Source organism: Elephas maximus, chromosome X, assembly GCF_024166365.1.
Source record: "Elephas maximus indicus isolate mEleMax1 chromosome X, mEleMax1 primary haplotype, whole genome shotgun sequence".
Lineage (NCBI taxonomy): Eukaryota > Metazoa > Chordata > Mammalia > Proboscidea > Elephantidae > Elephas > Elephas maximus.
The window spans coordinates 19,376,050-19,404,008 of record NC_064846.1 but is presented as its reverse complement, the minus strand read 5'-3'; the positions used below and the strand labels follow the sequence as shown (position 1 = coordinate 19,404,008).

Here is a 27,959-nt window from a genome sequence, read left to right as displayed (position 1 = left end):
AGTTTGAAATGACTTGCTGTAACGTTATATTCTAAAAACAACATTTCTGGAAGAATGTAACTGAGAACCCCTTTTAACTCCATATTGTAAGTCATTTTCAAGTCACAAAAACCCAAAATATTTTCATCGCTTTCTTCACCCATAGTAAGAATTTACATCTTTGCTCTCTTCAGTATAACATCTTATAAATAACTTGAAAAAAGCACCAGGTTACGAAAGACTTTCGGTAGCTGAGAAAAATGGAAAGCCAAGAAGTTTCCTTTCCTTCATTCTCAGTGGTCCTTAGGTGACTTATGGATCCGATATCAAATAACTTCCTAAATGTTTTTCTAGGGCATCAGTCTCCCATCCATAGTTAGGGAATGGGGATTAAAATTCATGCCTTTGTTTAAATTTTTTTGGAGGGGGTGGTCTGTTTTTTTCTTTTTTAATCAGATTATCCCTGTACAAATAGGCTCTGATATCCAACATTGCTTTCACACTCCCTACTGTGGGGCCAAAGATGTTTCTATGCAAGGTTTCATTTCTTTGGAGAGGATCCTAAATGGGGAAGAGGTAGGACCCATGGGAAACAAATCTTGCATCCTTCTCAATTTTGCTCAGGGTTTGTCCTGACCCAAGTTCTATAGTCTGAGCCATTTTAAGTCAGGATCCTCCAAGCGTTTTGACAAAAGGAGTTACTTTTATTTCCCCTAATGTCTTGATATCACAGGAAGTGGGGACAGGAAAATTCCTGAACAGTGGGAATTTGAATGAGTCTATTTTTAAAAATCGAGTTTGGTATAATTCAGTAATTTTCCAGAAAGAATTCCTAGGCCAGATAGGTGACTTCTTCAGCCAAGTGCTCTTTGCTTTTGTAGATTAATGTGTTTTTAATCCACCAAGAAGGCTGCAGCCTACTAGGCCAGGAATATGGCATGGATCATCCCTTACCAAGATCAGAGAGAGAAGAATGAAGCAGCTATCCAGAGAGAAGCAGGATGTCTGGGTTCCAACTGGCTCCTCCTCCTAGGTACAGTACCTCCTCATGAGGCCCATCTGCACTCCAGTGCTGGAGTTTCAGCAGCTACCCCCTCTATAGTAATAAAAACAAAAACCCCAAAAAAGCTAGAAATAGAACTACCATACAATCCAGCAATCCCACTCCTTGGAATATATCCTAGAGAAATAAGAGCCTTTACACGAACAGATATATATGCACACCCATGTTCATCGCAGCACTGTTTGCAATAGCAAAAAGATGGAAGCAGCCAAGGTGTCCATCAATGGATGAATGGTTAAATAAATTATGGTATATTCACACAATGGAATACTACGCATCAATAAAGAACAATGATGAATCCGTGAAACATTTCATAACATGGAGGTATCTGGAAGGCATTATGCTGAGTGAAATTAGTCAGTTGCAAGACCACTATTATAAGAACTCAAAAAATAGTTTAAACAGAGAAGAAAATATTCTTTGATGGTTATGAGAGAGGGGAAGGAGGGAGGGAGAGGAGTTTTCAGTAATTAGATAGTAGATAAAAACTATTTTATGTGAAGGAAAAGAAAACACACAATACAGGAGAGGTCAACACAACTGGACTAAACCAAAAGCAAAGAAGTTCCCTGAATAAACAGAATGCTTCGAAGGCCAGAGTACCAGGGGCGAGGGTTTGGGGACCACGGTTTCAGGGGACATCTAAGTCAATTGGCATAATAAAATCTATTAAGAAAACATTCTGCATCCAACTTTGGAGAGTGGTATTTGGGGTCCTAAATGTTAGCAAGCAGCCATCTAAGATGCATCTATTAGTCTCAACCCACCTGGATCAAAGGAGAATGAAGAACACCAAAGACACAAGGTAATTCCGAGCCCAAGAGACAGAAAGTGCCACATAAATCAGAGACTACATCAGCCTCAGGCCAGAAGAACTAGATGGTGCCTGGCTACAACCGATGATTGCCCTGACAGGGAACACAACGGAGAACCCCTGAGGGAGCGGGAGAGCAGTGGGATGCAGACCCCAAATTCTCGTAAAAAGACCAGACTTAATGGTCTGACTGAGACTGGAAGGACCCCAGTGGTCATGGCCCCCAGACCTTCTGTTAGCCCAAGACAGGAACCATTCCTGAAGCCAACTCTTCACACAGGGACTGGACTGGACTATGGGGTAGAAAATGATACTAGTGAGAAGTGAGCTTTTCGGATCAAGTAGACACATGAGACTATGTAGGCAGCTCCTGTCTGGAGGGGAGATGAGAGGGCAGAGGGGGTCAGATGCTGGCCGAATGGACATGAAAATAGAATGGAGGGAAGGAGTGTGCTGTCTCATTAGGGGGAGAGCAACTAGGAGTATATAGCCAGGTGTACATAAATTTTTGTATGAGACACTGACTTGATTTGTAAACTTTCACTTAAAGCACAATAAAAAATTTAAAAAAGATGATAGCCTTGGAAACCCTATGGGGCAATTCTACTCTGTCCTACAGGATTGCTATGAGTTGTAATTGACTTGATGACACCCAAAAACAACTTGTTACCTTGAGTGCTCCTGTGACTTGCAAAAAATCTTGAAAAAGGTTGAGAAGACAGGGATGGTAGCAAAGCAAAAAAACCTGTTGCCATTGAGTCTATCCTGGCTCATGGCAACCCCATGTGTTACAGAGTAGAACTGCCCCATTGAGTTTTCTTGGTTGTAATCTTTATGGAAACAGATTACCAGTCCTTTCTTCTGTGGTGCTGCTGGGTGGGTTCAACCTAACCACCAATCTTGAGGTTAGCAATTGAGTACAAGCCGTCTGTGCCACGCAGGGACCTTTGGATGCTACCAGAGTATCTCAATTACTAGGGAGTTATTCTATAAATGGAGTCCACAGGTAGTGCAAACAGTTAACATGCTTGGCTGATAACTGAAAGGTAGGAGGTTCAAACCCACGAAAAGGTACCTCAGAAGAAAGGCCTGGCGATCTACTCCTGAAAAATCAGCCATCGAAAACCCTATGGAGCACAGTTGTACTACGAAACACATGGGGTTGCCATCAGTCAGAATCGGGTTAACAGCAACTGCTTTTATTCTACAAATACCCAGAAAAATAAGAACAAGAACCCAGCTTCCCAGAGACAATAACATTGTTAGAAATATAAATGTCAGAGTCCAGCACAACTCGATGGTGCCCAACTACCACCACCAACTGCTCTGAGAGGTCTCACAAAAAAGACCAATGCTTCTGGTTTGACACAGACTAGAGAAATCCTGAGAGTATGGCACCTGGATACCTTTTTAGCTGAGTAGTCACTCCTGAAGCTCACCCTTTGGGCAAGGATTAGACAAGCCCATAAAACAAAAGGAGACTAAATGGACACACCAGCCCAGGGGCAAGGACAAGAAGGCAGGAGGTGACAGGAAAGCTGGTAACGGGGAACCCAAGGTTGAGAAGAGTAGAGTGTTGACATGTCACGGGGTCGGAAACCAATGTCACAAAACAATATGTGTACTAATTGTTTAATGAGAAATTAGTTTGCTCTGTAAACCCTCATCTAAAGTACAATTTAAAAAAAGAGGAAAATAAATAAAATAGGCTCTCTTGAAAAAAAAAAAAAACAACTGTCAGGTCTCATGGTCAGGTAGAATGTCATTGCAGGCGCAAGGGTGCTTAGCTCCCAAATCCCTTGCTCCGCCATTATGGTAACTCTGACCCTCTGATGCTGCTTTAGCTTCTCCTCTTACTCCGGGGGAATGTCTTCACAGCACTCATCTGTTCTGCTTATTGCCTTCCCTGTGTGGGTCTTCCTGCTTCTCTGCTGCTCTGACCACATCCCACTGTCTGTTCCATAATCATACTCCCTGGGAGAGGCTCTGATGGACTCAGTTAGTCAAACTCAGTCCAGAATGCATAGCTACCCTGCCAGGTCACTTCACAATGTTCTGGCCAGCCTTTGGGCCAGGCTAGCTGGGTCACATGGGACCTAGGCATAAGGAACTTTTTTGGCTACCTGCTTAGAAGAGGACTGTGGGGACAGCAGGGACTCAGAGTCTGCAGGACTGTAGTCCTAAAGGCTGTAGTGCTGTAGGACTGTGTAGCATATCATCACCTATGCTGTGAACTCACTCAGGAATGAAATGGGAACCCAGTTACACATTGCTGGAAACAGCTGTATACTATTTTTGGATAAGAAATCTTTAGCAATGTTTAAAATGAATCTAATAAAACCTGTGTTGTCTATATTATAAAAACGCATGCAACTTCGGTTCTCCAAATAGTCCTCCCCTCCCAAGAACGAGAGCTTCATGAAAAAGATATGCAACTTAAAAAAAAGACAAACTTCTATTTAAAAACTGTTGCTATGGTGGAAACTAGATTGTAAATCTATGTGGGGAGCCAGGATTCTGTAGAACCCAGACTCAACTGCTATGTTTAGAAGCCAAGGTCACTGGGAACATCAAGTCTGAGTTATATTTATGTGTACACATGAGCTTATTATTATTTTTAAATGAGTTAATAAGTCTTTCTAAAATGGGTTTTAATTTTAATACAGCAAACATCAATAAAAAAATTCATATAAACAAGTTATTTGGGGCCTTTGTTAATTTTTGGGTAAAGGGGTCCTGGGACCAAAAAGTTTGAGAACCACTGTTCTCTAGCATTCAATATTAATATCATACCATCTTGAGTCTGTCTCCTCTTAGTTGTGTCTGTCTTGTTAACTGCTGGGTCGCCAGAGCCTAGCACAATGCCTGACACCTAGTAGGCGCTCAACAGCTATTTGTCCAATTAAAAAAGAGAATTCTGAAAATGGCTCTTTTCAACCCCCCCCCCCCCAAAAAATCAAACCCATTGCTGACAAGTCGTTTCCGACTCATCGCGACCTTATAGGACAGAGTGAAACTGCCCCATGGTTTCCAAGGAGTGGCTGGTGGATTTGAACGGCCAACCTTTTGGTTAGCAGCCGAGCTCTTAACTACTGCGCCACCAGGGCTCCTGATTTTCAACAGTGTATCTAATTTCTGAATAAAGTTCTGTTTAGAGGAAAAGCATGTTGTGTCTTTCTAGAAGAAACCCAAAAGAACGGATTCAGTCGCTTGGCTAGTAAAGCCGATGTTTACACTCGGAAGTTCCTTTAAGTTTCAGGTTTGGGATTTGAACATCCCTGAACCCTGGAGTCGCTGAGTCGGAATCGACTCCACGGCAGTGGGTTTTTTTTTTGTGGGGGGGAACCCTGGAGTACATAAGGCAGGCAACTGCCGCCCCGCCTCACTCCCCAGAGTCGATCTCCAGCCCAAGGAAGGAAAGCGAACGAGGGCTGGGGGGCGGGGGGGAAGACCTGGAAAAGAAGGCTGGTCCTTCTACCCATCACTCGTTCATTCATGCACTCACTCACTTGTTCAACGCCCTAAGTACCAACCCCAGTGCTAGGCGTGTAGACTACCGAAATAAACAAGAGCTATTTTTTTAAGCTTCTATACTAACGACACCAGAAACAAATAACCAAAAGACACAGTTCGTGTGCGGGAGAAGCCTTCGGTTGCAGGAGCCGCGTCTCTTTCCCTGGGCTAGGGAAACCTGTCCGGCGGTCCCACCCATTCCCCACGATGTCGCTCGCCGAGAAGGACGATTCCCACGCCTTCGGGGGACCGCCCTCCCAGCCCGAGGTCCCCTAAGAGCGGTGGAACGGCAGGGTGCTGTCGCCCCTCGCCCCGGCCCGCAGGGGGCCCACGGAGCGTCCAAGCACGGGAGCACGCGCCCCCCGACACCCCGCCCCGGCCAAGTGCCACCGCCGGCGCGCAGGCGCATGCTGACGCCATTGGGGGCGTGCCGGCGCGACCCGCGACGTCGCGACGTGCCGACTATGGCGGCTGCGTCAGCTTGAGCGGGGTTCCGTTTGGAAGTCATTTCCTGACGTTGCCGCGGGAGCCGCAGTCGCTTCAGAACCGCTTGGCGGCGGCGGCGGCGGCGGCGGCGGCGGCGCGCGTGCGCTCCCGCGGCGCCCTGGACGGAGGCCGGCAGAGCGAGTCAGGTGGGCGGCGGCGGCGGACGGCGGCGGCACGCGCGCGGCGGGCGGCGGGCGGCTCCGCGTCCCGGGGGCTGCTGGGGCGCCGCGGGAGGCGGGCCGGGGGCGCGGCGGCCGCGCGGACCTCGCCGTCTCTGTGTCCCTCCAGCACATCGCGGCCTCTTTGCTCACGGGGACCCTACCCCGCGGCTAGGTCGGAAACATGAGCGGCAACAACTTGAGTGGGAACGACGAGTTTGATGAGCAGTTGCGGATGCAAGAATTGTACGGAGACCCGAAGGACGGCGACCCCCAGGAAGATCCCGGCGGAGAAGCCGATTCTTTGGGGCAACAGCCGACTGACACCCCCTACGAGTGGGATCTAGACAAGAAAGCTTGGTTCCCGAAGGTAAAGAGTGACATGGGTGCCACTGCAGAGCGGGCCAACCTTGCGGGACACTCCTTTTACATTTTCTCTGCTGAGATCCTGAGTTAGAGTCCCATGGATAGAGACATTGCTTTTTGTTGTGTCTGTTGTAGAACCGATGTGTAAAACCGGTTGCCGTCTAGTAGATTCCGACTTAGCGACGCTATGCCTAGGTACAAAATTTAGTAGGAAAGGAAAGAGTGGCGCAAAGTTCATTCAGTAGAGATATGTAAAGGACTACTTTTTTTTTTTTTCATTAATCAAGAAGATGTATTTTGCACATCGTCCATAAACTAAAACTCTGAATTCCCTGGATAAGTGAGGTTGGCTACCTGAGATCAGCAGCTACTAAATTTGTTCTTGGTGGTTTTCCTTTTTGCAATAAAAAGCAGTCACTAATGTAATAACCAACTGTGACCTTCATATGTAAAACTAGTAAGGCACAGAAGAGACTTAAGGATTACATTTGTGACATCTCCCTAAAGATTTACGTTTCTTTACACACCGGTTCATCTCAAAGCGACCCTATAGATGAATAGATGTGTAAAGGAGCATAAATCTTTAGGGAGATGTCACAAATGTAATCCTTAAGTCTTTTCTGTGCCTTGTTAGTTTTCTCTGTGAAGGTCATAGTTGGTTATTACATTAGTGACTGCTTTTTATTGCAAAAAGGAAAACCACCAAGAACAAATTTAGTAGCTGTTGGTCTCCGGTAGCCAACCTCACTTATCCTGGGAATTCAGAGTTTTAGTTTATGGACGATGTGCAAAATGCATCTTCTTGATCAGTTTTTTTTTAAGTAGCCATTTATATATCTTCACTGAATGAACTTTGCGCCACTCTCTTCTTCCCTACTAAATTTTGTACCTCGGCATGTATGGTAGAGCCATAAAAGCACAAAATGTGGATGGAAGAGTTCTGCGTATGTTTGTTTGAAGTACTTGGAACATATTAGGTATTTTCTGTCAGCTCGGAAGTAAAATAACTAGTGTTAAACTTGGTTCAGTAAGCATGGTGGTAAAAGTACCCTGTTAATCTAAGCGTCATATGGATGGGAAGAAAAGGATATGATAGCACACTAATTGACTTGGAAGCCAATGATAAAAAAAAGTATCTCCGTGGTGTAACTTGACTGTTATTGAAAATGTTCTTCATTCCAACTTTTTTCTTTCTTGTTTCATATTTGTCTGTATATTCTAATCCTACCAAATTGTTAAGATTTACTATTTCGCTCCTCTAGTGGCAGTGCCAGCTGGGGTACAAATTTGGTTTCTTCCGCCTTCGGAGTACTTTTAACGGTAGTCTGGTAATGGATTAATTTGTGACTCTGTTTTTTATGCTGTGGACGCCCATAGTTCTTCAAACTTTTTTTGTTTCCTAATTGCTATGTATGCCTAATAATCGATTGGCAAGAAGATATAACAACATTTTTTTCTTCGGGCAGTAATGCTTTTCCCTAAAAGTCAGGTAGATCGATGTGAGTTGGGTTTGTTTGACACTAAACGATCTTGTGATTCAATTAGTGATAGAGTTAAAATGAATATTGAGTTTTACCATTCTGTGTACGCTAAATCAGGATTCCATTACTGCATGCTCTCTGCATGCAGATACTTAAGTAGTTAGTGTACCTATACACTTGTGTGACAGAAACCCTGGTCGGGTAGTGGGTAAGTGCTGTGGCTGCTAACCAAAGGGCTGGCAGTTCGAATCTGCCAGGCGCTCCTTGGAAACTCTAGTGGGCAGTTCTATTCCGTCCTATAGGGCCACTATGAGTCGGAATCGACTCGATGGCACTAGGTTTGGTTTTTTGGTTTATACGCTCTTGTGTCTATATAGTAAAAGAAAATTTGATTCTGTGTCTTAGGTTATTTGTATGTTTGTCTACAGCATTTCAGGTTGACTGTTGGTTTTTGATCTGCTTTACTGTTAACTGCTCCTTCATTACATGTACCTGTGGTCTTATTCAAGTAGAATGTGGAGAAGAAGTAATTTATAAATGCAACAACTAAAAAAGGTGTCAACATCAATTTACAATGCCTTAATAGTATCTCAGACTTTTGTGTTAATAATCCAAGTACCCGTGTTTCTTTATTCTTTATCATTTCAGGCACAGTGTACTATTTAAGGTAACTAATCTTGCATTAAGGATCCCTGGTGGCACAGTGGTTAAGCGCTCAGCTGCTACCTGAAAGGTCGGCTGTTCGCACCCACCAGCCACTGTAGGGGAGGAGAAGGCTGTGGCAGTCTGCTTCCTTAAAGATTATAGCCTTGGAAGCCCTATGGGGTAGTTCTACTCTGTCCTATATGGTTGCCATGAATTGGAATCGACTTCATTGCAACGGGTTTGGTTTTTTGGAATCTCGCATTTACGCTTTAGTTAGTACAAGTGTTACCCACAGAAAGCCTTCTATGTTAATTCGTGCGACTGAATATGCTGTAATTTAACACAGTTGAAACTTCTATGAGAGAAAATAAACTTGAATTTCTGTATGTGTGCTGCATTTCTTGTTTAGATCACTGAAGATTTCATTGCTACATATCAGGCCAATTATGGCTTCTCTAACGATGGAGCGTCCAGCTCTACTGCAAACGTGCAAGATGTCAGTGCCGGTAATTCAGGGGAACCTCTGCAGAGAAAACCCCCTGAGCCTACTGAGCCCAAAAAGAAGGGAGAAAAAAGAAAGGCCGAATCAGGCAAGTGGTTCTAGCTTGTAAAACAGGAGTTTAAAAGAAAAAATATATGTGAGAATGTGTGTGCGTGTCTAAGAGTTCTGGAGAATTATAATAGCTTTGAAGTGATAATGAGTTGTTTTTTTTTTTTTAAGTAGTGTCACAGTCATAAAGAACCAAGATAAACTAGCCATCTTTTTTTCAGACATGGCTCTAAAATGGTTTATCAGTCAAAAGACTCATATACTTTGAAAGCTGGGCAGTGAGTTCAGTTAGTTTTGTTCTTTTAAGGTAAGAGAAAGTTCCTGGAAGTTTCAGGAAACTACCATATTGTCAAGATTTCCTAATGTGACTCTTGTCTTTCCTTGCATGTGTTTTACTTATTTCGTTTTGTTTTTTAGGTTGGTTTCATGTCGAAGAAGACAGAAATACAAATGTATATGTGTCTGGTACGTATACCTTTTTGAACCAATTTGGTGTAGAAAAATACTTGATTTTGAGGTTTTTCACAAAGCGATTTTTAGTTTTTAGCGTCTCTAACGTCCATTTTTTGTCATTGCGTCATGACTTCCTGTTTAGTTGTATATATTAGTGAGGAATATGATTGTTGTTTATTACAGTACTAAGAGAAGGGTATGTAACTTTGCACGCTATCCTTTCTGCTTGCTTTCAATAATTTATGGCAGCTTGCCGCTTCAGGTTCAGTGAAACCAGGCCTCAGCAAAGCATAATTTTATATATATTTGAATACATGAGAATGGTGAAACTTCCTCAGTTCTGTAGATGTGAGAGTTTTACATAGCATTTAGAAAATCAAAATTGCCCTCAACCTAAGTCGTATATTTTCTAATTGGTTATCTTACCTTTATTTTAGATGCTATTATAAAAGCTTATTTTTATTGTTCTTAATGTTACAGGTTTGCCTCCAGACATTACAGTGGATGAATTTATCCAGCTCATGTCTAAATTTGGCATTATTATGAGAGATCCTCAAACAGAAGAATTTAAGGTCAAGCTTTACAAAGATAATCAAGGAAATCTTAAAGGCGATGGGCTTTGCTGTTATTTGAAGGTTGGTTATATGGTCAGATAAGTCTCTCATAGCTCCATTTAAAAGTCAGGAACCAAAACTAGTTGCTGTTGAATCAGCTGCAACTCATAGCCACCCTGTGTGTCAGAGTAGAACTGTGCTTCATAGCGTTTTCAATGGCTGGTTTTTCAGAAGTAGATCGCCAGGCCTTTCTTCGGAGGCATCTCTGAATGGACTCAAACCTCCAGCTGCTCTGTTAGCAGTTGAGCATGTTAACCATTTGCACCACCCAGGAACCAGGGCTATAAACTTTTATAGGTGATAACCGAGAACTATTCAAAACAGGGTATGAAGAAAATGGAAATTTCAGCTTGTATCTGTATCACACTGGTAAGGTTTGTTCATCAGATCAAAGTGTTTAATATAAGTTACATGAGATATAATCAATTCAGAACACGTTTTAAAAGTCCCAGAACAAACAGACAAAGCCTGTAGCATTTTATTTGCCCGTTGGAATGACTTAGACCAAGTTTGGAGAACTCTGTCCCTCTGCCTGTTTTTGTAAATAAATGTTTTTTTGGAACACAACCACACTTATTCATTTATGCATTTGTCTGTGGCTGTTCTTGTGCTTCGGCCGCAGAGTTGAGCATTGCAACATGGACTGCATGCTCCCTAAAACCTAGAATATTTACTAACTGGTTTGTTATTAAAGAAGTATGCTGACCCCTGAATTAGACCCTAAGGGAGATAATGCCTTATGCTTACTGCTTTGCCTTGTTTTTAGAGTAGGAGAGAAGAAAGAGTGGTATTAACAGGAATTTGCAGGTCTTCATGTATTCAGGGTACCATAAATTATACAGGGAAAGCTCAGTGCCAAAGACAGTCATCATTTCTGGAACACCTGTCACCTTAGGAGCATGGGTTACGCATTATTTAAAAAAAAAACAAAAACGTTGCTGTCAAGTCAATTCCGACTCGTAGCGACCCTATAGGACAGAGTAGAACTGCCCCATAGTGTTTCCAAGGAGCGCCTGTTGAATTCAAACTGCCAGCCTTTTGGTTAGCAGCCTTAGCTCTTAACCACTGCACCACCAGATGGGCGTGATGCCGACCTATGCATATGTCACAGAACCTGAAAATCATTACAAAGGAAACTCAATTACGAATCTGGGAGTATACCAAATTCCAGTGGGATCAGAAGAGAGTAGGATTAAGCTGACAGCTTTTTGGGAAATAGGGATTTTTGACCTGGATCTCGAACATGATGGGAATGAGACATGGACATGGCCATCACAGAAAGATAATTGTGGCATGTTTAAATGTAAGGAGATTGAAGAGTTTTTACAAGTTCTTCAAGGATTCTTAAAAAGCTGTGAACAGATTCTTAGGAGATTTGATTGGATTTTAAACTTTTTTTTAAAGAAAAGGAGATTTTGAAAAATTTCATGTGTACAATTTAGGACTCATGAAAGTGCCAGGTTAGCAAATCAGTGAATTGATTTCCAAAAGAATGTTTCATTCTTCCAGCATCCGTATTCCAATTCATAGCCACCCTATAGGACAGAGTAAAACTGCCCCATAGGGTTTCTAAGGAGCGCCTGGTGGATTCAAACTGCCGACCTTTTGGTTAGCAGCCGTAGCACTTCCATATTTAATGTGAGCAGTTGAGTTCATTTGTCCTTTTGTGTGCTCCCCAGGCCCTCAGAGCTTGGGCTCTGCCCCCTTTGTATAGGATTCGGAATCCACAAATGTGTTTAACGTACAAGCCATCAAATAATCACCTCTTACCTCTCAGTATGGTACAGAGCTGTACTAGAATTTAGTTGGTGAATTAAAAAAAAAATTAAAGGCTGCTTATGCTGTTCCCAGTTCCTGGAGTCATGTTGTCTTTTAAGTATGAGTATTATAGGATTTTAAGACTGGAGTGGACCTTAGAACTTGTGCAAGTTCATTTGCCTCATTCTAAAGATGAGAAATTGAGGCTCCAAGAGGCAAAGTTACTTTTCTAATAATAGTATATTTTACTGAGCACCTATCATATGCCAGTCACAGTCCTTTACCTGGTGGTGTGGTGGTTAAGAGTTCAGCTGCTAACCAAAAGGTCGACAGTCCGAATCCACCACCCACTCCTTGGAAACCCTATGGGGAAGTTCTGCTCTGTCCTGTAGAGTTGCTATGAGTCAGAACCAACCTGACAGCAATGGGTTTGGTTTTTTGGTTTGGTTTATCATCTGCCTGCATTATTCCATTCAGTCCTCTCAAGAACACTGTAATGAAGGCCTTACCCTTCCCATTTTACAAATGAGGAAATTGAGGCTCAGGGAGCGTGAGGAACTTGCCCAAGTTCACACAGCTGGTTAGGGATAGCTGTGTTTCAGATGCAGGTTTCCTGATACTTATTTGAGAGTTCTTTATCCCAAAGTAGGTAGTCGTATTTAAATCTTTATTGTATGTATGGCCATGATTCATCTAAAAAGCTCCTGAAGTTTCATTGTGGTGTATGGTTTATTGACTGTATTTTGTTTTACCTTTATAAAGAGAGAATCCGTGGAGCTTGCATTAAAACTTTTGGATGAAGATGAAATTAGAGGCTACAAATTACATGTCGAGGTGGCAAAGTTTCAGCTGAAGGGGGAATATGATGCCTCAAAAAAGAAGAAGAAGTGCAAAGACTACAAGAAGAAGCTGTCTATGCAGCAAAAGTGGGTATTGTTTTTTGTCCTCTTTGAAAGGTTTCGTAAAAATGTCCTGGAGTATATTTTTGGTAATAGCCACCGAATTTCACTCCATCAAATATGCCCACAGGTTATCTTAAAAGAGTTTTATTAGATCATCCGGAGCCTGCAGTAATGTATACTGAAGTCATGCGGCTTGGCAGTGGTGGTGGTTTTCATTTTCTAGGCTGTTCGTAACATAACAGGGACTTCAGAGAAGTCATCTCTTGGGAAAATGCCGGACATCAGATTAAATAAGAAAGTTTAGTCTTGTATACAGAGATCCATTAGTTCGTTTTCATTGCAGACTGAAATCAGCTACATTAGCAGCTAAACTTCTGTACACAAGTTTGTTAGTAGGAAGTAGAAATTAGAAATGATAGGTTTTACATTATAGTTTCTATGTAGTTGTGTATAGTATTTGCATAGGGTAGTCATCTTTGTTATGAATAGATTTGTCTAATAAGCTTTGAATATGCTAGTTTTAAGAAATTAGTCAAAACAGTAAGGACTTGTATCAGCATGAGCTCTAATGACACATCTAACGGTATGCTTAGACTGATGGTAAAGTGTCGTGATGCCCCTTAGTTTTTACATGGGTACTTAAAATAGATACCTCCAAATTTTGTCAGCAGTATCAGTAAAATTGAAGATTGTAACAAAGAGTGTTTTCAGATTTCACATGTATATCAGTGTGGTTTGTTCTTTATAACCACATAAAATGCCTAAAACCCAATATAATTTAAAAATCCTTTTTTTAGCCTCAAAGTACATCTCCCTAAATCGTTGTAAATACCACGTAATTATCTGTCTTTCAGGGGTCTCATTGGAATGATTGTAACCAGCCAGCAGTTGCTCTGAGAACAGTATGTTCTGAGAATTTCAGATACAGGATCCATTATCATATTAAATACTTAATAGAGAATTACATTAACAGCTCATTTTTTTCTCTTTCCGGTAAGTACCTGCAATAGGAAACGAAAGTCACCATTTCTTGTTATTGCTTTCTTGCACTAGGCAGTTGGATTGGAGACCTGAGAGGAAAGCTGGACCGTCCCGAATGCGCCATGAGCGAGTTGTCATCATCAAAAATATGTTTCATCCTATGGATTTTGAGGTAGGAAGCTATATTCTCACCAGTGGAAACACAGAGATGCTTTCTTTTAAGGGAGCCCAAAGCTTGCCTCACCCCATCTTCCTGGTGTTGCATCCTACATGTCTCTGTAGTAGTCGATGCAGGAAAATGGATTTGCTTTTGTGTACCCCAGTGTAGTGCTCTTTTCATTGCATCCCAGGTAAAACTGTTCAGTACCCATGCTGTGGCCCCAAACAGCAGCTACCTGGTATGGGAAATCATTTTTTTTAAAGCCATCATTAAAAGACGCGTGGGAGTTGCTTGCGGATTATGAGTGCAATTCAACAAGTACGGGCTGATTTTGGTGGAGAATATCAACCTTGTACTTGCAAATGAAAACTGTGCTAAAGGCTTGATCTATTAAAAGCCTTAGTTTAATGAAATACAGCCACTGATGTTTACATAGTGGGGGTGGTTTTTCAGGACATAATTTTTATAACAATCTTTAGTGGCTGTCAGGAGGATTTTTATAATATTTAATGTCCATATAAAAATTCCCAAGAACAGTAAATAAATGAAGAGCTGCTAGTAGAGAGGCTTAAGGGATATTAATTTCCATTAAGGTAATTGCATTATGCTCTCTCTTTCTTATCTGTCCTGACGTAGACTGATACAGTCATTAGTAGGAAAACAACTTTTTATTTCCTGCCTGCATTTGAAATTTAATGATAGCAAGTTATATAATGCCAAAAAAATATTCATGATGTAAAATTCCAGGTTTACAAATGATCTGGTTACAACCAAAGCCCATTCTTGTTCGTTTTGTGCACATAAACGGGGTCAAAATGGCAATATTATTTTAGCCCCCTTAGAGAGGGAACAAGTCAGTCTTAGAAAAAATACAATTGGAATGCTCCTTAGAAGCGAGGGTGGTGCGACTCCATCTTACTTACTTTGGACACGTCATCAGGAAAGACCAGTCACTAGAGAAGACATATTTGGCAAAGTAGAGGGTCAGCGAAGATGAGGGAAACTCTCACTGAGATGGATTGACACAGTAGCCTCAACAATGGGCTGAAACATCGAAGATCGTGGAGGTGGCACAGGACCAAGCAGTGTTTCATTCTATTACACATGAGGTTGCATGAGTTAAAGCCGACTCGATGGCAACTCACAGCAGCAAGGGAGGGCCCCAGAATGGCCTGTTGAGCTCCATCCTGGTGAATAGGGACACGATAAGGTTTACTGTGCACCTCTGGGTCTGGGCATCTTTTGAAGTCATCGAGAAGATAGATGTGGTCTGTTTATAAGGTGCTTGGTGTGTCTTCTGGCCAGAAAGCCTGAAGAATCTTGAACAGCTGTTTTAGACTCACAGTGATGATGAAGCATGTTTAAGACACACACATACACATGCACACTATTTGATTTTTGAAACACTGTACTTGCTATTGGAAGCCCTGGTGGCATAGTGGCTAAAAGCTACTGCTAACCAAAAGATTGGTAGTTTGAATGCACCAGGCATTCCTTGGAAACTGTGGGGCAGTTCTCCTCTGTCTTACAGGGTCGCTATGAGTTGGAATCAACTCGACTGGCAACAGGTTTGGTCCTTGCTCTTAATAGGAGTGTGTAGATGGGTGGTGATATATAGTCTATCAGGTACAACCCCAGGGTTTCCTGTGATTTATCACATTTTGGTAAATAAGTGGTTTGTTTATCAGGTGACATACTGCTGTGACTTGAGGTCCTTAATTCATGCATTCCATACTCTTCTTAACACTTGAACATGAATATAAATGCAAACCTTATTCAAAGCATCTGGACCTGTGCAGATAGAAGTCTGCTGTGTCATTATAGCTATTTTTGTTTCTACCTCCTGACTTGTCATTGACATACTTAGAGGTGTAACTAGAGTATGGCAGGTATGGTAGGTATTGGACTGGCCGTAGGCCCTGGCGCCACTGAGCAATTTCTATTAACCCGGTGCCGCCAGCAGCATATCTGTGGAAAATGGCGCCTGTGGCAAGCACTGAAATTGTGCACTTGTCCAAACACCTAACATTCCTCTTCTGGATACCTTTACCATAATATCAGCTTAAAAATTCAAGTCAAGTTTGTTAATCTTTGAATTAACACATCACCATGCTTGAGGAAGGATGTTGGGCCATATCAGGTTAATAGAAACTGGTCAGTGGTGCCTCGTGCCCAGGGACAGTGCAGTACCCTAGATACACCACCGCAACCTCGTTTGAGTCTAGCTAGCGCCCTGGTGGTGCAGTGGTTAAAGCGATCAACTGCTAAACAAAAGGTCGGTGATTCAGAGCCACCAGTGGCTCTGTGGAAGAAAGATGTGGCAGTCTGCTTCCGTAGAAATTCACAGCCTTGGAAACCCTGTGGGATCACTATGAGTGACTCAGCAGCAGTGGGTTTTTTTTGTAATTACCCTGGACAGGCTTAGCTTCTCCTAGTTTAACAAATATTCTGGCCCCCCAAAAGCCACATTTATTCTACATTTACCCCTACAAGTTCCCTCCAGTGAATATTTTTGAGGATAGAATTTTCACACTTGCAAATTCCCAGCTGTTTAAAACAAACAACAACAACAGAAAACCTTTATTGATTTCATATAAACTTTATTTCAAGGCTATAGAGTCTTTATATTACCCAGTTTTATTTTCTTCATAGTGTTTATTATTATCGGAAATAATTTTATCACTATTAGAACGTGAGCTTCATGAGAGCAAGCACTTTGTCTACCTTGATTACTGCTGTATTCCCAGTGCTTAGAACTGTGCCTGGCCCATAGTAGTCTCTTGATGTATATTTATTAACAGACCCTCAATATTTAATATTAAGAAAAAGTGACAGAATGGTTGAATGAAAGCCCTGCTACTCACAAGCCAAACTTCATCCACCAAGTGGATAAAACATTTTCTCTTTGGCATCTTTGCAAAAGAAGGAAAATTGTTTTTTTATTTTTTATACACTGAGGCCACAAAGGATGGGAGGGTGCTCTGTTTGGCAGTAATGAGTTTGAGAATTTACAGCCAAAGAAATCATCGGTGGTACTATCCTCATTTGCCCATCTGCCCGGTCTCATGTGGTCCAGTTAGCTTGATGAGAGTACTGTTACCAAGAGGGACTACAGTCTTATTTTTTCAGTGTCTTTGTGGCTTCAGCCTCAGAGTGTATCAGTATGCTGAAAGTGTGCTGTCCAATATGGTAGCCCCCAGCCATGTATGGTGATTTAAATGTTATGTTAATTATAGTGGCTACCATATTGGATAATACAGATACACAGCATTTCTATCATCACAGAAAGTTCTTTTGGACAGTGCTGGTACAGACTAGACATTAGGTAACGTACCATAGAAGTATTCAACAGGAATATCTACTTTTACTGGACATTTTTGGAGAGTGTTTAATTTGATTGAAGACCCCATAAGAGATTATTAGTGGAAAACAAATAAAAAGTGAATTGTAAGGTTACCTGGGGATATCAGAAAGAAATCAGGTTTTGGGGGGTAGGGTATATTTTTATTCCAAACAGTTGACTAGCATTAGAAGCAACATACCTAAGAACGCTTTTTGGTATCAGGGTGAACAGCGAAGGCTAATGTTTTTAATGTAGTTTCAAGAGGATTCTTTGGTGTTTAATTTGGGGCCATATTTTTAAATGGCAAATGTGGTGAATTTGAATACTAAGGGATGAAGAATCCAAACTCAGGTGAAAAGGTAGGTGACTCATTGTGTGTACCAGTGCCGTTTGGTAGTAATATAATGTAAGCCACATGTGCAATTTAAAATGTTCTGGTAGCCACAGTCACGAGTGTGACGTGAAACAGGTGAAATTAATTTCAGTGAATTTTATTTAACCCATCATATCCCACATGACCATTTCAACATGTCATCAGTATAAAAATACTAAGGAAATGTTTTATCTTTTTTTTTTTCTTGTGCAAAGTCTTTGAAATCTGTGAGCACACCTCAGTTTGGGCTAGCCATACTCCAAGTACTCAATAGCCACAGGTGGCTAGTAGCCACTGTATTGGACAGTGCAGGTTTCGATTGAAAAGAATGAGAGAGAGGGTTCTTTTCCTTCAGGGACAACAAACAAGGCACCACCCTGGGAAGGAAAAATGACGAGCAGAGGATTTCAGCGCATCGGTGAAACAAATGTTCACTCAGGGCGTCTGCTCTTTGTCCCAGGTCTGTTTGCAAAGTTGTGCCTTTAGAAAAGTTCTGTGCTGAGCTAGGTCAGAGTCTCCAGGAAGGAGGGGTTTACTACCTTAGCTTTGAGCATCAAGTCTTTATACAGCAGTGACGATGTCTTCGTTTTTCAAGCTGGCATAAATGAAAATGGAGGTCTGGGAAGACTTTGGCTAAGGTTTGATATTCTTGTAGGAAAAGCTCTGATACCTTGGTAGAGAAATGAGGGAGATGTCCCCCAGTGGACTCATGCTTAAATTTGAAATTTCTTAAATTTTTGGAAATAATTTTTGTTTTTAATACAATCATGATTTCCTTTGGTGACTAAAATAGAAGTATTAGCAATAGTTTATCAAACTGAAAAAGCTTTTATTGACTCTTTGCTATGTGGGAAAGACTGTGCCATGTTCTGGGAGGTATATGAAACTCAGTAAAACAAGGTTCCTGCCTTCTGAAAGCACCCCCCCCACCCCCCCCAAAAATGACTTTTAGGCTCCATTCTCCATTCCCCTCTTGTCTGATAATTCTGCACAAAGCAAATTGACGTCTTCTCCAAAATTAGATTTTAATTTTAAGTGGGGAAAATCCAGAGTCCTGCTAGCTATAGTTTTAGAAGCCTCAGATTTATGCAAATGATGAGATTTTATATGTTTGTTTTTATGTTTTGGTTTCAGTAACTGTTTTGCCAAGAACTTTAGGGGAGGAAACTCCTTTGTTGTAGTTTCTCCTTTGGTTGGTGAGAGAGGGGAAAAAAAGCCTGCGAGAAAGGCAGATAAATTTAAATGTCTCCTAGAAAGTGTTAAGTCCACTTCAGTAGAAATCCAGAGATTGGATAACCTCATTTCTTTTTGTATGTAGTTGAAATTCAAGTCGATAATATAACTTTTTAGGAGCCCCTTTCGTAAACTGGGACTTGGAGAAAGGTTTGCTTGCTAATCCCCACAGGAAATTTTGAATCCTTTTGTTGTGGTTGGAGGGGAGGGGCTGGGGGCCTACCTGAAATTAAGACCACCAGAAGCAGCAGTGTTTGAGTACTCTTAATACGCTCATACTTTTGAGAAGGTAGCACCTAAGAACGTATTTTCTTGTGTACTTTAAAAAAAAAGTACTTTAGCAGCCCCTTATCTGTGTGGTTCTGTTGTGATGAGGTAGGAGACAAGAACCCTATGAATTAAATAATATCTTAGAAGCATGAAAAAAATCTTAGAACACACAGTCAGTGAAAGGGAGACAACCCTGCCTGTTACATTTCTTTAAATGTCTATCCAAAACACAAAGCAAAGGGCTCTCCTCAGCATGGTCATGATTCCTGCAGAGATCACAGGACTAAGCAGGCTCTGACTTGGATATGCCCCAGGACTTTTCCTGCCCTCACAGCTGCTGTTATTTGGGATTTCCACTCATGCTTCCCTCCCTTCTCCTTTGCCACTGCAGACTCCTGCTGCTGCCTGTCATAGCTGTCTAGTTCCTCTGTCTTAAAAGCAGGGCAGACCTGCAGTCGTAAGCAGCAGCCTGGGTAGTATAATTCCATTTGATTTTGAAATTTTTCTTTTATCTTGTTCACTGCTGACAAGCATGACTAACTTTAAGTGAAACCTTTTGGGTTTGTTGGTATGTCAAAGCAAGAAAATTGATTCTTTGGGACTTACACTGAAAGGGAGGGGCAAGCCCATTTTAATCATGTGTATTTTTGCAGGACGATCCATTGGTGTTAAATGAAATCAGAGAAGACCTTCGAGTAGAGTGTTCAAAGTTTGGCCAAATTAAGAAGCTCATTCTCTTTGATGTAAGTTCATGACTTGGACAGATTAATCCTAAAGCAATCATTCTTTTGGCTTAATAAGTTATTGACAGACGTTCGTTAGTGTGTCCCCAAATTTTAAATTGATGTTATTATATAGTAGGTCTGCTCTCTAGTGGTAATCACCTGTTAGCAATAATTAGACAATCATGAAGGACTTGGTATGCTTTGATGATTTTCCTTCATTGTCACTGTAGAGCACTCAGGGGCAGATTAGCCAGTCGGCAAGGTAAGCATGGTGCTTACCTTGCTTACCAGATCATCTGTAGTGAATAATTTCGCATTTTTTCACCACATAAAAGACTGCTTCTAGGTATGGCTGATATCTGTCTCTCTCCCAACCCCACAGCACCTTCCTATAGCATCACAGCCTCTTTTCAAATTTACAATCCCTGACAAGGGCAGATGACCCAGTAAGCAAAGTAAACACGAGCTTACTTGTGCTTACTTACTAATCTGTAGTGAACAATTTCAGTACAGATCTGATACGCAGGGTAAACATGGTGTTTACCTTGCCTGTTAAATAATCCGCCCTTGAGAGTACTTGACCAGGTAGAAGAAAGTACAAGAAAAACAGGCGATTTACAGTTCCCTGTTTGCCCACGTTTTCCCATCTTTTGTGAATTGTTCTCCTCCATATTTGGAGACTATCAGGAAGAATATTCTGTATATTCTCCTTCTCACTCTTTTTTTTACTTCTGAAATTGGCACATATTAATGAAAAGAGCCCACATTTATTGGTTGGATGCTGTAAGCTATTTTACATGTTATCTTGTTTAATCTTCATAACCTTTGAGGCAGGTAGGTACCGTTATACGTATTTTACAGATGAAGAAACGGAAACCTCAGAGATGAGCACCTTGCCCAGTATCATTCAGCTGGTAAATGGCAGAGCCAGGATTTCATCCCAAGGCTTTCTGACTTCAGAGTCCACACTCTTTACAATTATATTGCTTTGCCTCTCAGTGTTGTCAGCAGAAACATTTCCAAGGACATTTTGCTTGGTTCTTGCTGGGCAAGATTAAGTTAAAGAAGCAGCTAGCTAGCTGTGTGTCTGGGGTAAAAGGCAGAAAAGACTTCATATTTAAAGCCTTTTCGCTCAAATTATTAGAAAGAACGTGACTATCTGCTTTTTCAAATGTGTGTGTTTTATTTTTAATCTTAACATTTATCCCCATATTTTTTTTTCTCCCTTGTCTTTCTAGAGACATCCAGATGGTGTGGCCTCTGTGTCCTTCAGGGATCCAGAGGAGGCTGATTATTGCATTCACACCCTTGATGGAAGGTGGTTTGGTGGCCGTCAGATCACTGCCGAAGCATGGGACGGGACTACAGACTACCAGGTAAATTCTGTAACTGCCACGGACAGCCGAGTTATTTCGTTACCAGTGAATACTGATCTGACAGGCCTTCAGAGTTCAGTTTTTGGTTTGGTTTAATCTGTTCCGTGTAATAATACTTAGATAATTCCTGGTATTCAGAGGCTAGAAAGAAAAATGTTTCAATCTTTCAGTTCATATATTTGAAACTTTGAGGCTTGTTCACATTAGTGATAAGAAAAGAATGTATCGAACCAGAACATTTATCTTCTTTTCTGTGTTGTAAAATACAAACAGAGCTCAGTTATTGACTTAAGAAATGAGATGTTTTTGTAGTTCTGTGGTGATTGGTGTTTAAGTGATCTTAGGTCAACTCCAGTAAGTCAAGATGTAAAGTTTTGAAAACTAAAGATAGAGAATGGTTTTGATTTTCTAAGAAGAGATCCATTATAAAATCAGGATACTATCCTCAATATTAGAAATGTTCAGGAACAGTTGTTAATTTCTTTTTGCCTGAAACTGGTTTTAATGGCAGTGTTCATTTATGCACAGGTGGAGGAGACCACGAGAGAAAGAGAGGAAAGGCTGAGAGGATGGGAGGCTTTCCTCAATGAGCCCGAGGCCAACAGAGGCTTTCGGCGTTCAAATCTTGCCAGTGCTTCAGAAAGAGCAGGGCCTTCGAGAGTAAGGCATTTTTCAGAGCACCCCAGTACATCGCGAATGAATGCTCCAGAAGCCGCAGCTGAAATGATATTTGGAGCACCTGTAGACAAAAGGAAGTTTGAAAAACCAGAAGATGGGGGAAAATTTGAAGAAGAGGCTTCTGAAAAAGATGCTGATGAAGGTGGGCGCGACGAAGAGTCTGAAGAAGGCCATCCTGAAAGAAGGTCTGAGGAAGGATGCCGTGAAAGAGGGTCTGAAGAAGGCTGCCGTGAAAGAGGGTCTGAGGAAGGCTGCCGTGAAAGAGGGTCTGAAGAAGGCTGCCGTGAAAGAGGGTCCGAGGAAGGCTGCCGTGAAAGAGGGTCCGAGGAAGGCTGCCCTGAAAGAGGGTCCGAGGAAGGCTGCCGTGAAAGAGGGTCTGAGGAAGGCTGCCGTGAAAGAGGGTCTGAGGAAGGCTGCCCTGAAAGGGGGTCCGAAGAAGGCTGCCCTGAAAGAGGGTCCGAGGAAGGCTGCCGTGAAAGAGGGTCTGAAGAAGGCCGCCCTGAAAGGGCGTCTGAGGAAGGCTGCCCTGAAAGAGGGTCTGAAGAAGACAGTCCTGGAAAAGAGTCTGAAGAGAATGGCTCTGAAAGAGAACCTGAACAGAAGACACTCAAAAAAGATTCTGAAAAGAATGGCCTTGAAAAAGAGTCTAAAGAAGACAGCCTTGAAAAGGATTCTGAAGATGACTCAGAAGGAGAATCTGGAGAAGACGGCTCTGAAAAACAGTGTGAAGATGGCTCTGAAAAAGAATTTGAAGAAAATGGCCTTGAAAAAGAAATCGATGAGGACGACTCTGAAAAAGAGTTTGAAAACATTCTTGAAAAAGAGTTAGAAGACTCTGAAAAGTCCGAATGTGAAGACGACGGCTCTGAGAAAGCGTGTGATGAGGAAGGTTCCGAGAGAGAATTTGAAGAAGATTCAGATGAAAAGGAAGAAGAGGAAGATGCATGTGAAAAAGTGTTTGATGATGAGTCAGATGAAAAAGAGGATGAAGAAAATGCGGATGACAAGGGGCTGGACGATGCTGAGGAAAAGGAGGAAGACGAGGCAGAGGAAAAGTTGTTTGAGGATGCAGACAGAAAGGGAGATATAGTTGAAAAGTTGTTTGAAGATGACAAGTTGTTTGATGAGGATACCAGTGACAAGTTGTTCGAGCCTAATGAGAGAGGCCCTGTGGGTTGTTTTGAGAACCCTCAAGAAGAAGAGCCCCTGTCCACAGGCAGCAGCTTTGTCCTCAGTAGTGATGATGATGACGATGACATTTAATCCCTTCAACTTGCTTTTTCGGGAGATTCCTCAGTCTACATTTGCCTCTGCTTCCGAGTAATTAGTAGTAGTGTTACATGAACGTGTGCGTAGTGGTAGGATGCCGTCAGGTTAACGCGTTGATGTTTTCACTGTTACTGTACCTGATGATTTTAAATATGTGTTAATTGGTTCATTTAAAAGTTCATAGTCATAATGCAGGTAAACTGGATTCTTGTCCTTTTGTCAGATTTGTTAAATGCATGCAGAATAATATTTTTTAAAGTATTCTGACTGAAGTTTGTGATATTCAGAAATAAAAAGTTGATAATATGTAGAAACAAAATTGGACTTGAGTTACATTGCATTGTAAAATCATGCCCTCGCTTTATTCATATTAAAGTTTGGTGTTTCTAAGGACTTGCAAATCCCTTAAGAATCTCCCTGCTTCCAGTTTATGTTACCGCTTACGCTCTTACTTCCCTTCTCTAAACCAGAACCTTACTAAACTCATAAACAACACTTTGGAGTTTTTCCCCCACCCAGTACTTGTAAGTTAGTTTTATTTCTTTTCTTTTCTACCTCTTTCCGTTAAAATTTACTCTTAGATGCACAAAAGTGAATTTCCGGAGGTCCACAGTTTCCATTATTGTTCAAGATGTAGAGGGAAATTAGAATTCTATTGTGTACTGTTTCTTAACCTTTTGGGGGCCCCTTTAGTATTTGATTAATTATGGAACCTTTCCCCAGAAAAAAATGTATATACACACACGTATTACACAACTTCCTATGTACAGTCTAAGGTTCATGGGTCCCCTGAAGTTTAAGAACTTTTGTAATGCTGACTTCAGTTTTCTGCTTTTGTTTTAGAATCACAGCGCTAAATTGTGTAGTCCCAGTAGAATTTGGGGTCTTGATCTGTGCTTTCCAAATTCAGTATTGGTGAATTTACTTCTGATGTAGAATTCAGACGTTAGTCTCCTAAATTAGAAGTGTTAAAATAAACTGCACTGCTGCTTTTCATTACAGTGTCTAAGTGTAATCATTACCCTCTTTGGACAGAAGAGAGTTCCTGTTGCTTCAAGCAGGTTTTCTGAGAAATTTTTGGCTGATCACTGGGATTTCTGAAAATCTTCAGAATTCCCACCAGGAATGATTAAGTGTCGGAGATGAAGAAAGTTACGTGCAGAAAGATTGCAAACCAAAATAATGTTCCCTTTAAGGATAAGCCAGCAGCATTTATTAGAGAATTGGTTTTCTAAATGAAGGGAAAGAATGCCTACCTCCTGCACCCAGCTGTTGGGACAGACAATGCTACAGATTCGAATTAGCTCCAGGACTATCCGAAGGGGACCAGTTGCATTATTTACATTGAAATGGGTAATTTTGAAAATCCAGAAACTGTCAAAAGACAATATACAACTTAGTCTATTGTTTCAGATACTAGCCATTGCCTAGTAAGCCATTACCTTACTATCGTTTGGGGATAGGAAGCTTGTAAGAACGTAGTAAATTTTCCCTATTTTTTAGGCTGCCGTTGTCTAAAGCAACGAAGTGTTGCCGACACTGGCAGGCGGGCCCGTGGCTTCTCTGAGTGTCCATGGGTGCGGCTCTGGCGAGTTTCAGCTCTGAGGGGTGCTGCCCCATCTTTCCCCTGCTCACTAATTTGATGGGTATCAAATAACTCGTGCTCTTTTCACTGGAAGTGAAAGTCACAAGTATTTGTAAGGTGGTAAATAATTTATGGGGTGGTACTGATAAATAATGGGAATTGATGAAGTCATGAAGCACTCCACACACGTATGCTAAGTTATCAGGTTTTATTGGTCCTGTAAATGGAATTTATTGTGAGGCAACAACATATTATTCGAAGAAAAGTTTAGGGGTGGATTTTTAAGCACAGCCATGCTCAACAATGAGCTGACAGAATTTCTAAGATTTAGGTAATTTAAGCCTCAACAATTTGCAGAAAGTATGTCTTCAGCTCTGAATGCATGAACTGGAAGTGGCTTCTGGGATGTCTTTTGATGCTTAAATGACCTGCTCTCAATAAGTCTACAAGCATCTTGCATTGGAACAAACGTGAAACATGTTAGAAAATTAAAATATCACTGGTCCTGCCAACATCGGTAAAATCTTTGGAATCGTTACTGCTTCCTACAAAGAAGTGATAAGCCCGGGCTTATCCTGAAGCCGTGAGCAACCAGGTCCTGTCCATTTGGAAGCCACGGCCTCTTCCTTTTCAGAGTGGAATCTGTTCACCTGGTGTAAGTTATTTGATGATTTCTGGGGCTTGGAGAGAAGGAAGGAATTAGTAAATATTCTGATTATACCTTTCACAAATAATAATGTAAATATAGTTTTTAAAAGTAAACCAGTTTGAACAAAGCCCTAATGGAGAACAGTGGAAGGTGGCTTATCAAATTTACCCTTTATGAATATTTAACATTTACTTAGATTGTTAGCACCAAGATACTGTTTTTCACTTATTGAGTTTCAGACACAAACTGAATGCTCTTTTTTGGACAATCAATTGCTCAAATGATTTTGACCTCTTACCACAGTTCACTTACATGGCCCGCTCTGTTTCTATCACTCCACGTAAACTCCTTCACTGATAGAAAATATTAAAGTTAACTCCTTTCTAAAATCACAAATTGCTGTTTCAAATTTCCTAAATTCCTGGACACCAGTTACCACAGAGAACAATGCTTGAGAAAAGTACTTCAAAGTTTTCTTCTAGGAATTCTGAGGTGTGTTTTACTTTCCATTTGGAACCAAGAAGATACTGATGTGATGGTATGTCCGATGCATTACACTCAAATAGAAAGCTTAAGTAGGTTGACCTATTTTTGTCTTTCAGTTATCTGTGGAACTTAAAGATTGCGAAGTTAAGATGGACTGGTTATGCTAGGCTGTAGAAGACAGCTTAGAACAGCAGAAGCACAAAGGTGGCTTTTCACTGTCAATATTCTTACTACTTTTTGCACCACCTCTTAGTGTTTCTGCTGAAATAGTCACGATAATATTAGAAAAAGGAAAGCTCCAAGAATAAAGCCGTTTGTGACTAGTCATTTCCCAGGCTTTTTCATAGCAATTAGATTAAAAATCATAGAAATTAGATTTGAATAATGATGAACCTGAAACATCTTCATGTAAAATTTCTAAACTGTATTTTAAATTTTAAAGATGTGATAGCTTGACCTTTTTTTTTTCCTTAAAAGTATTTTTAGACTACCTTTAAAATAACCTAAGATTTGCTTTTTAGGTGATTCTTAGGAAATTATAGATGAAGTTAGTAAAAATATGTCTACCACTTCCATGCTTTGATACCACCTTACTTTTGCTAGGAATATACAGATTACCACATTGAGATATTAGTAATGTTAGACTATTGATTTGTTGGAGCCCTGGTGGTGCAGTGGTTCAGAGCTTGGCTGCTAACCGAAAGATCGGCAGCTTGAATCCACTAGCTGCTCCTTGGAAACCCTACAGGCCAGTTCTACTCTGTCCTATACAAGTTGCTATGAGTTGGATTCAACTCAACAACAATGGGTTTGGTTTTGGTTTTTGGTAACATCTAGTCAATATAACTTGGTTCAGTCAATTAGCAAGTATGTATTGGGCTAGTCTGTGCTCAATAATATTCTATATGAGTTGGAGCAGTGGGGATAAAGGTAGTATTAAGCATGGACCATTCTCAAATGGCAGTTGTAACCTATGTTGAGGCCACAACAGCAAAATGTGACATTGATCCAGCAATACCACTTCTAGAGCCTACAACAGTGGCTGGCACGTCATTGTTGTTAATTACAGTCATGTCAATTCCTACTGATGGCAACCCCTTGTGTGCAGAGTAGAGTTGCTCCATAGGGTTTCAAGGCTGTGACCTTTCTGAAGTAGATCCCCAGGCCTTGTCTTCAAGGTGCCTCTGGGTGGATTGGAACCTCCAATCTTTTGGCTAGCAGTCCAGCGCTTAACTGTGTGGGCTCAATATTTGTTGGGTGAATTAATGTATTTTTTTTATTTTTTTATGGATATACTCACACATTCCCACTCACTCATTTGAAGAGTAGACTTTACCACTATCCTGTCACCGTTCCTGATCTTCTAGTATCCAAGGAAATGATCCTGTTCCTTTCTCAATGTTCCCACCTCAGCAGCCGACTGTTTAAGCCAAAGATCTAGGGATCAGCTATTATTTCTCTCTCTTTCACCCCCCACATCGAAGCCCTGTTGACTCTACCTCCAAATATATCCAGAATCTGAATACTTCTTCCCATTTCCACTTCCACCCCCAGTGCAAACCACCATCACCTTTCACCTGCTCACCCAAAAGAACTTGCAAGTTGCCTCCCACCCTTACACTCTTGTGCCCTTCCCAGTAACACGATTAAAAAAAAAAAAAACTGCTTAGAATGTCCTAACAGCTTCCTATTAAAATGCTCCAAGAGGACTTGAATAAAATCCAAACTTCTTACTGTGGCCTGCTGACAAGGCCCTGAATGATCATGCCCCTGCCTGCCTCTCCAGATCTCATCTCAGAATTCTCCCTAGCTTACCACTCTTTAGTCACACGGCATTATCTTGTTTCCTCATTCCCATCTCAGGACCTTTGCACTTGCTCTGGGATGCCTCTGCCTGGGATGTTCTTTCCCCCAGCCAAGTCGGCTCTCAACTTTGAGGCCTTGTGTAAGTATCACTTACTCAGAAATCCCAACCATCCTATCCATGACAATCCACCCCTCTCCTACCCACCACTCCCTTGATGCTATTACTCTTTAACCTTCTGCAGA

At 41.4% G+C, this 27,959-nt stretch overlaps 1 protein-coding gene across 3 annotated transcripts; it reads left to right on the top strand.

The window, feature by feature from the left end:
- Window positions 1-5,830: 5,830 nt before the first annotated feature.
- Window positions 5,831-24,186, top strand: HTATSF1 (HIV-1 Tat specific factor 1). Of its 3 annotated transcripts, none has more exons than XM_049872933.1 (10): window positions 5,831-6,001; window positions 6,189-6,383; window positions 8,915-9,095; window positions 9,473-9,520; window positions 9,989-10,143; window positions 12,643-12,806; window positions 13,836-13,935; window positions 19,796-19,885; window positions 21,106-21,243; window positions 21,772-24,186. In XM_049872933.1, exons 2-10 carry the CDS (start codon window positions 6,198-6,200, stop codon window positions 23,182-23,184), a joined length of 2,475 nt encoding a protein of 824 aa, XP_049728890.1. In that variant the 5' UTR covers window positions 5,831-6,001; window positions 6,189-6,197; the 3' UTR covers window positions 23,185-24,186. The 3 variants fall into 3 exon arrangements, with proteins under 3 accessions (XP_049728890.1, XP_049728888.1, XP_049728889.1); XM_049872931.1 differs by having other exon boundaries at window positions 5,832-6,001; window positions 6,144-6,383; XM_049872932.1 differs by lacking the exon at window positions 5,831-6,001 and having other exon boundaries at window positions 6,090-6,383.
- The last annotated feature ends 3,773 nt before the right edge of the window (window positions 24,187-27,959 follow it).

Excerpts from the sequence above, each read along its gene's own strand:
- HTATSF1 (XM_049872933.1), top strand. The coding sequence starts at position 6,198 with ATGAGCGGCAACAACTTGAGTGGGAACGACGAGTTTGATGAGCAGTTG. Across the intron at positions 9,096-9,472 it reads AAAAAGAAAGGCCGAATCAG|GTTGGTTTCATGTCGAAGAA; the intron begins GCAAGTGGTTCT and ends TTTGTTTTTTAG. Across the intron at positions 9,521-9,988 it reads TACAAATGTATATGTGTCTG|GTTTGCCTCCAGACATTACA; the intron begins GTACGTATACCT and ends TTAATGTTACAG.